This window comes from Eretmochelys imbricata, chromosome 7 (assembly GCF_965152235.1).
Source record: "Eretmochelys imbricata isolate rEreImb1 chromosome 7, rEreImb1.hap1, whole genome shotgun sequence".
NCBI classification, from domain to species: Eukaryota; Metazoa; Chordata; order Testudines; family Cheloniidae; genus Eretmochelys; species Eretmochelys imbricata.
This window is the reverse complement of record NC_135578.1, coordinates 93,195,125-93,205,232: the sequence shown is the minus strand read 5'-3', so window position 1 is coordinate 93,205,232 and position 10,108 is coordinate 93,195,125. Positions and strand designations below refer to the sequence as shown.

Here is a 10,108-nt window from a genome sequence, read left to right as displayed (position 1 = left end):
TGATGAGAAACAGCTGTTGATTTTAGAATGCTTTTTTTTTAAAGAATCCAGGGGTTCTAACAATCAACCTTTTCCTTGCTAAATAACAGGGCTTCTAGTCTGTTGCCTTGGACACTAGATCATAATTCCTTTTTTTTTTTTTTTTTTAAATGCCTTACCCTCTGGACTGGCCTCTCTCGATTCTACTTCTATCTCTCTGGCCATTCCTTAAGTGTCTCTTTTGTCTGGTCATCATCCTCTGTTCCACTTGCCATAGCGATTCCACAGGAATCTATCCTTTGGCCCTTTTATTTCCTTTTGTCATTTCTTTAGATCAGTGGTGCCCAGCCTTATTACACAGGAGGGATACATAAACCTAAGCACAACCTTGTGTGGGCCAAAGATTTAAAGTCCCCTATATTGATTTATATTTTAAGTTCCACTTGCTTGGTATGTATTTAGGTTGTTTCTAGGTACAGTATTGTCTTTTTACACACTTGTGTAAATTAAAATCATGTAAACATGATGACAAAACTTTAATGAATCAGCTGTTAGTATATTGCGTTGAAGCACGCTGCCGGCCTTAGGAAATGCCCTGGTGGATCATAGGTTGAGCACCCCTGCTTTAGGTGATCTTATATGCTCCACATGGCTTTAGTTAATATCTCTATGCTGATGAGACTTTAATTTGTTTGCTCCTGAGTTTTTTTCATCCATTCAGTTCCATATCTCAGCCTGTCATTCTGATATCTACTGGATTGCCGCTCAAATTCAGCATTGTCAAAAGTTAACTACTTATTTTTCCTAACAAACCCTCCCAATTCTTTCTCATTGTTGACAAAAACCACCAACCTCCCTGGAGCTCAGACTTGTTGTTAATTATTTGTATTACTATAATACCTAGGAGTCCAACTCGTGGATTTAAAGGTGTTAGTTTTGTGGATGTTTATGTGGAGTTCCTTCCAAACATGAGGGCCAGCATGGCAGAAAAGAAGTAAAGAGCTTGTTTGAAAATGTAATAATGGGGATAGAGTGTGGCTTCATGGGGTGATCACAATGAGAGTTGACATCGCAGTGGTGAATGGGAGATGATAGATAAGATAGTAATAAGTTGGGAGGGGTTTAAAGTGAAGACCAGTAGCTTATGTTTGGCATGATAGAGAAGGGGGATGCAAAGAGAGTGGAGATGTGGTCAGAGACTGACTAGGAAAATGGTCTTTGCAGCAACATTCTGAATTGATATGAGTGTGCAAGTTTGCATTTGTCAAACCCAGAGAGAAAGATATTACAGTAGTAGGTGTTTTAGCTGTATTGTGGCTGAATAGGAAAGGCCATATTTTTAGACATGTTTTGTGGAAGCAAGGGGGTTTGAGTTGATTCAGAACAGAGAGCATGTGCTTGTCTAGCTAATCATGGGAAGGCTGTAATTTGTATGATATATGTCGCACCAAGGAGAAAGTGTTTAACCTGTGCTAGAGATCCTTACTTGGGTTTACTCCTGGCATTGCCTCACCAAGATAAGTATTTTATTGCTTAATATAGTACTTGTTCCAAGTGTTTAACTCTTGCCCTCCCTCCAGGAGAAAGGGTTGGGACTTGGGCAGAGGCAAGTGGCTGGTGACCTGGGATCCCCTTCCTCAGCTCAGGGAACTCCCCACCTCACACATTTTCTTTCAGTCCCTACTGCAAAAACTCTCATCCAGGCTCTCATGATTTCCCCTTTTGACTACCTCCTCTTTGATACCCACATTAACCCTTCCAATCTGTACAAAATGTACATACTAAGATGCTTGTTGTTCTGACTGTGACGGGTTGGACCCCCCTCTCCTGTCCGGGATGACACCTGATGTACTGGGGTTTAACTGAGCCCCTCTTCAACCAGCCTGGGTTCCCTCTCCCTGCTTTGCTGAATTAGGCTCTCTGGCCTCTTGCAGCACACACACACAGAGGTAGGGCCTAACCCCGCTGCAGATAGACTAAAGTCAGTTCTGTGTGAGAGGGCTACCCCAGCACTCGTGTGCCCCCACCCCTTTTGGGGGCAAACTCAAAGTAATACTGTCTTGCACTGTGTAGAAATATCTGTACAGCACAAACTCTTAAAATTTGCCCTCTTCCTCAGTGTGAAGAGAGATGCACGACTTCTTGCCCCTCTGTTAGAAATTGCATAAACTGGGTTTAATAATGAACAAAATCTGCCTTTTTATAGTTCATAAAATTTAAGTGGTTTAAGAGATAACGAACAGAGCAAAGCAGATTACTAAGCAAATGAAACAAAACATGTAAACTAAGCTTGACACACTAGATAGGTAGGATACAAATTAGCAAATTCTCAACCTGAGTGACAAACAGGCTGGCAGATTCTTAAGGCACAGGTTGCCTTGACTTTCCCAGGTTTTCATACACAGGCTAAAGATCTTAGCCTGGGACTATCACTTCTAACAGTTCAGTCTTTGTTCCTCAGGTGTTTTCAGATGTGTCGTTGTAGGGATAGTGAGGACTCCCACATATTATCATTGTCCCTCTTTTTTTATTTCCTCTCCCCCTCCCCCCCTTCCTGGAAAGCTTTTTTGCTGTGACTTGGGTCAAACAAACAGCTCTACACAATGGGAACTATCTCTGACCTTTAATGATGATCATAACCTTTAATGATACCTTACGTGAGTCATCTTGCATAAAGTACATCTCAGTTATGTCATGTCCATATCATAAGCATATTTACATAATGAATATGAAGCGCAATGTCACACTGACCATGTCATGTTCCGTTAGAGTTCTTCTCTGGCTTTTCCTCCTTCATACCAAGTTCAATCCTCTGTCCTTGCTATCAAGTCCCTGCACAATTGTCTTTTTACTTTTATCTCCCATCTCCTTTGCTGTACCAGTGGTAGCAGCCTTGACACAAGACACTTGAAGAAGAAGAAATGCGTTCCCTTGTAGTGGCAAGGTTTAAGGGCAATTAAGGATAATCATGTAATTTTTAAAAAACCTCTGTTAAGGCATAAGCAATCATTATCTTGACCACTTTACTTGTGTGTTGTAACTTTTTCCCCTACTGTGTGTGTCTATCTCTTTAATTTTGATTAAAAGAATCAATTATTTTTCAAAGGACATCAATAATTAATTTTTTTCTGAAAATATTTTACCAACTTTAGTGATAAGTAGCCCCTAAAATAACTCTGAAAGAGATCATAGAAAACCAAGTATTTTCACTTTGTTCATATTATGTATGTTCAATTTCACAGTTTCACCCCGTACAGTAACATTTTCCTGTTTGTGTTTTCATACAATAATGTAGAGAAAAACCTTTTTTAAAATAAGAAAATTTGATTGCAAAACCTTAAATATTGATGGAGGGAGTCTAAGGGGATGCCTATACAACAAAAAGGCCTGTGGCAGTGAGTCTTAGGGCCTGGTAAACTGGTTTGGGCTTGCAGGGCTTGTGCTACGGGCCTGGAGCCCAAGCCCAGACATCCACACCGCTGTGTTTAGCCCTGTAGCATGAGCTCTGCAAGCCCAAGTTAGTTGACCCAGGCTCTGAGACTTGCTGCTGCTCCTTGTGTAGATGTTCCCTAAGACAGATATACTTCCTGAAACTGTTTTCAACTTTTTTTTTCAATTAATTAGATATCAAGTTGACTGTGTCCTCTTAACATTCTATGAACAGCTTTTACATACTAACCATTTCTTCTTGTTGTTATGACTGTGCATTTTATACCATGGAATTTAATACATTGTCTTTTTCTTGCAGGAAACTAATTAAAATTGGATGTTGTATGGTGAGATACATCTTTGTGATGGATTATATGTTCAAATATGCTCTTTTTCTACAAACTGTAGAAACAAATAGTACCCTGCATATGACAGAAATGCTGAAAGTGGAAAGAAAATTGTCAACTGGCAATATCACGTTAAAAAACTGCTTTAAGAAACACTGTAGTTCACATCAGTGATCCACAGCTGGTAAAGCTTTGTAGTTAGTAGTGCATGTGCTTTTAAAAGTAATAAAGGATTCAACATGTTTTTACACAGTGTGTCTGCACTGATAATTTAGCACTGAATTTTCATACACTGAAATCATAGTATGATTATCAGTGAGGAAAAACAGAACATTATCTAAAAACTGTCAAAATGACCTCTAAGGAAATGGCAGCTTCTGTACTTGTGTCTGTGGCACAGGGTAAAGTGATACCTGCTCAGTCAGCTGGAGCTGAAAATAGTGAAAATGCTGTGGACGCCAATGTTATAAAAAGACACATTGCTAATCAAGGAAGGCAGACGACACATACTTTCTCGTACTTACACAGACTTAAAGAAGAACATCTTCAGGGCTCGCTGCCCAAAATTTTCTCTTTGGCAAATGGAGAAGGAATGACTGATAATAGGAGTAATGAAAACTTCTTGGAGAAGAACACATGCATCCCTGGTTCAGTGGAGTTTCTTAACATGAATTGCAACACTATAAAGAAAAAATGCAAGAGCAGTGTTCCGCATAACCAGTTACATAAATCATGTGATTCTTTAGCAGAAGAACACACATGCTTGGAAACTGGAATTTCTACTTCACGGGAAAGAACCATGTTTGCTGAAATTCAGTTGAAGAGGGATGAACCTTCAGTAGAGATGAAGTCATTAAGAAACCATTTAGCGGTAAATAAAAGTGGCACAGATGATGCTGATAATGTAGCAGTGTTTCACTTTCACTATGCTAGTGAAAGAAATATATCAAAAGCTTTGTGCACGCTACACAACAGCTTCATTTTGGGTGACTGTTTACAGCATGTAAATGTTGGTAATGATCACGCCAGTGATTCAACAGCCTGCACTTGTAAATTAATGGAATTGACAAATAATTGTGACAATAAAAATGGACAACAGTTGTATGATAACTGTGAAACTTTAAGGGACAAGTATTTATATGTGGAAAGAGCAGCACGAAAGGTTAGAGTGGCATGCTCAAGTCACAGCTTTTATGGTGGTAATTTTACTGGAAAAATGCCCTCAAAGCCCTTTCTAAGCCATTTTGAAGATTGCAGTGATAACTGCGAAGAAGGGATGGAGGAGGAGTTTTTTAGAAACAAAAAGGAACGTTCCACTTTATTAATCAGACGTTTTTGTAAAAATGATAAGGAGGTTAAAAAATCAGTTTATACTGGAACAAGGGCAATTGTTAGGACTTTACCTTCAGGGCATATTGGAGCTGTTGCTTGGGATTATGTGGAGCAGAGGAGAAACAAGAGTGATATAAAGCATTGTAGGATTATCGCAAAACATCTAACTATTCAAGCCTTAAGTGAGGAATTAAATTCTGATCTTGTGAAATCCATGTGGTATGAGGTAAGCTTTTCATATTTTTTTTCATGTAAACATGTACTGAACTGATGTTTTGATTTAACAAAATTATTACACAATTTATTGGTGAAGCTCTTGAGGAGGGTGTCAAACTACATGATTAAATAACACCGATAACCTTGTAGATAAGATGTAATACAGCCACAACTACTATGCAAAAACAAGCTTTTATTATGAATAACATTTAAGATGCATTTTATGATTATGTCCACTGGTACCAACTAGTATAGAGAATGGAAGACTTAATTAACATATTGCTATGTTGAACACTCCTTTTTAGAAGGGTTTGTCTCATCCTTAAACTCATTTTGTCTAAAAACTGGCACAAGAGTTTCTAATCAAGGGTAGAATAAAAAAAGAAATCCATCCATTTTTATGGACTTTTTAAAAACGAAGCAGAGACATTGTTGTTTCAATTTTTTTTTTACAATTTTCAGACTAATGCTATAATGTCCCATTGTGTGGATTGATATAGAATGATTGTAGTGAAAACATATGGGTTGTATTAGGTATTTTTAAAAAAATACCTAAATATTTCATCTAAATTATCATGTTTGAACATTACTTCTGCACATATAAATAACTATCTTTATAATTTGTTTTGACAGTTGCATACTGTGTATTGATATATGGTTGTCTTAACTTACATTCTGTTGACTAAATATCGTTCTAAGCCTTCATCCACAATTATTATGAACTCATTAAAAGTTGTAGAAATGATATGGCACTTCACAAACAAATAATATTAATTGTGAAGTACTTTTACATTATGCTGTTCAGAGTTCTGCAGTTCCATGGCTATAGAACTGGAAGGAGAAACTACACTTGGTAATGGAATTTATAAAAAAGAGTTTCTTCACAGTATTGCTAACAAAATGCCATTTTAGAATGGAAGATTACAGTGCTTTTCTTTGGCATCAAGTTCAGCCAGCATCTAATGTCAGTGTTTTGTATTTGACTTCACTTTGCCAACCATATGCTGCCTGACATTTAAAATCATTCTACATAATCTTATTACAACTGACTTTTAAATTTAACTCTGATTTTATTAATCGTAGCATTACTCTTCTAATCGTCTCGACACCTGTTTATTTTCATGCCACTAATACGTGTAAATGATGTAGTATTTTGTGACTGGGCAATCATCTCCAGGGTGTAAATAGTGATATCAAATCCATTCTCCATTTTTGCGGTGGTTCCTGATTTTACAGTTTGACTGTCATTTTAACATTCCCTTTGAATACCTGTGTTTCGGGGAGAATCTCAGTAAACAATATGACCAAAGAACAGCAAGTGTATCTAGATCATGTGAATGGTTGCTGCATTCCATATGGAGTAGTGGTGGAATCATTGCTACTCCAAAGGATATTGTTGCTATTGTCAGATCACTATATCAAGACTGAGAAAAGGCCATGTGACTGCCTGTTTAAAGAGAGTGCTTTAATTTCATCTTTTTATTTATTAAACTCTGTCCATATCCAGAAAAAGTGGAAGAAGTTTTCAAAGGTAACTAACTGGCATTTGTGACTTTGAAAATCTTCTCCAGTGTGTATGAGTAATTCTCCTGTAGTACTCCATATTACATTTTCATATTTATGCTCATTTATTATTCAGTCATATTTTCCTGGTATAATTTACACTTCCTATATATTTTCATTTTACTTTTTCTAAATTATTTAAAGTGTTGAAGAAAAAATAAATTTGAAATATGTTTATAGGGACTTCTGATTTTGTTTCACATATCATTTGGGAGAGGGTGAGCACTCTTTCTTTTGGTCTCTGATTTAAGTACTTAAGCATGTGAGTACTCCATGGGATTTAAGTGCTTTGCAGAATTGGGGTGTGGAGCAAGCTGTTCTAGCTCACTACTGTGTAGAGAAATTGTCCTCAATTTCCTAAAGAAGGAAAGCCTGAAATAAAATTCAGTACCTAGGATTTTTTTACCTTGTTTGTCTGTCCAACTTTTTGTCGGATCTCCAGAGTTATTGATTTGTTTACAGTTGAGTTGAGCAATATTCCTGTGTTATGCTTGTATCTTCTTTTAATGAATTCTCCTGTTCCTATGTTCATGAAGATCTCTAAAAAGCAAATAAGATAAAGACAGAAATCAGGAAAATGTATAAGTAGAACTTTCTATATAAGCTACTGCTTCTTTTTATGCTTATCTCAAATTATGAGAGAGATGAAGAAAATATTTCTCAACGCTTAATTATTTATCCAGTACCTGAATGCTTTGGTCAGTGAAATTGGAACAATTAAAACAAAACAGCTTCTCATATCTCAGAGCTTTTTTGCTAATGTTTCTGATAGTTTTAGAAATAAATAAATAAATATATTTATTTATTTATATTTGTTTTTGGAAGGAGAAATTTGAGATTAAAAATAAGTCAAAATTAATTCCTGATATTAGTAAATACAGCTTCACTGACTTGGAATAAAATCTACCTGCACAAGGTCTGAATCTAACTAGCATAGAATACATCACCAAAGTCCCATCTAACTAGCATAGAATACATCAAATCTGGAGTAGTGGTTATGGAACCATGAGAGCACAATTTCTGTGACATAGTATTCCCCAGACCTTGGAACGTTGCAGAAGCTTCTCTACTGGACTTATATGGGGTTGCGCCTCCCTCAGTACTTAGCAGTTGGGCCAAAACTAACTAACGTAGAGAGAGTCGCATGAGGTGAACCATTTTTCCCACTGCTCTCTGTCTGGATCAAGATGTTTGACTCCATCTTAAGTTGGATTCATGATGGTAGAATCCTTTTCAGTCATCATCATTATAGATCATTCTTTGTCTTCCACGCTGCCTTTTCCCTCCAGATGGAATCCAATCTAAAACATACCTTGTGCTTCTGTCACAGGGTAGCCTAATTACCTGACCAGACTGCCATAACTGTGTCTGTATAATTTGAGTCCACAGTCTGCTGACCCAGGCGGCACAATACTTCCACATTGGTTACATAATCTCCCTGGTAGATTCCCAAGATTCTTCGTAATGCTGGTGGAATGCATTGAGCTTTCTGTTGTGTACATCCATTATCTGCCATGTTTCTGAGGCATACAGCAGTGCTGGGAGAACAATCTCATATTACTGTATATATGTATCTTCTTCTTCCAGATGTTTGACAAATGAGAAAATGATCCTAATGCTTCACTGATTGCTTCTTTAGTGAGTTGGCCATGAGCAGATCATAGAATCATAGACCTTAAGGTCCGAAGGGACCATTATGATCATCTAGTCTGACCTCTTTCACAACGCAGGCCATGGAATCTCACCCACCAACTCCTGTAACAAACCCCCAACTTATGTCTGATCTATCGAAGTCCTCAAATCGTGGCTTAAAGACTTCAAGATGCAGAGAATCCTCCAGCAAGTGACCCATCCCCCACGCTGCAGAGGAAGGCGAAAAACCCCCAGGGCCTCTGCCGATCTGCCCTGGAGGAAAATTCCCTCCTGACCCCAGATATGACTGTCCGCTAAACCCTGAGCATTTGGGCAAGACTCACCAGCCAGACACCCAGGAAAGAATTCTCTGTAGTAATTCAGATCCCACCCCATCTAACATCCCATCACAGGCCATTGGGCCTATTTACCATGAATAGTCAAAGACCAATTAATTGCCAAAATTAGGCTATCCCATCATACTGTCTCCTCCATTAACTTATCAAGCTTAGTCTTGAAGCCAGATATGTCTTTTGCCCCCACTGCTCCCTTTGGAAGGCTGTTCCAGAACTTCACTCCTCTGATGGTTAGATACCTTTGTCTGTTTTCAAGTCTAAACTTCCTGGTGGCCAGTTTATATCCATTTGTTCTTGTGTCCACGTTGGTACTGAGCTTAAATAATTCTTCTCCCTCCATGGTATTTATCCCTCTGATATATGATAGCAATCATATCTCCTCTCAGCCTTCTTTTAGTTAGGCTAAACAAGCCAAGCTCATTGAGTCTCCTTTCATAAGACAGGTTTTCCATTCCTTGGATCATCTTAGTAGCCGTTCTCTGTACCTGTTCCAATTTGAATTAATCCTTCTTAAATGTGGGAGACCAGAACTGCACACAGTATTCCAGATGAGGTCTCACCAGTGCCTTGTATAATGGTACTGACACGTCCTTATCTCTACTGGAAATACCTCGCCTGATGCATCCCAAGACCACAGTAGCTTTTTTCACAGCCATATCACATTGGTGGCTCAGTCATCCTGTGATCAACCAATACTCCGAGGTCCTTCTCCTCCTCTGTTACTTCCAAGTAATGTGTCCCCAGTTTATAACAGAAATTTTTGTTGCTAATCCCTAAATGTACATCCAAGGTAGAGGAAGTCCTGAACTCCTCTGTACTCTTCTTCATCAATCACATATGTGCCTGTGTTGACAGCATTCTCTCCTGCCTCCATAGTCTTGGTCTTCTGTGTACTGACACACAATCCCACTTTAGTTACTTCTGCTTTTATGCTCATAAAGAGTCTTTTATTTTTTTAATTTTGTCCAAGTTGGTATCCAGTATGACCATATCATCTGCAAAATCTAAGTCTCACAGCTTATTGCTTGCCCAAACAATACCATCGTCGTTGGCAGCAGCTCTCGCTCTAGTCATCAGTCTGTGACAGTGCAGAAGAGAAGTGGGGAAATTATGCAATAACAATTTGAAAACACTCCATGTCTACGCTTTCTGTCCAGATGCAACCTGCAGACTAATCATACAAGGCTTTTATCGAATTCGCATCTTTGCTGGAATTCCAGAGTGCCTCAGGATCTTCCAGCAGGCTTTTGTAGA

At 38.3% G+C, this 10,108-nt stretch overlaps 1 protein-coding gene across 1 annotated transcript in view; it reads left to right on the top strand.

Annotated features, from left to right (window-relative positions):
- Positions 1 to 4,107: 4,107 nt before the first annotated feature.
- Positions 4,108 to 10,108, top strand: part of PLCE1 (phospholipase C epsilon 1) — a 284,605-nt gene continuing 278,604 nt past the window's right edge. Inside the window, exon 1 of the mRNA XM_077822515.1 lies at positions 4,108 to 5,313. Coding sequence (XP_077678641.1) covers positions 4,108 to 5,313 — 1,206 coding nt within the window. The remainder of the gene's footprint in view (positions 5,314 to 10,108) is intronic.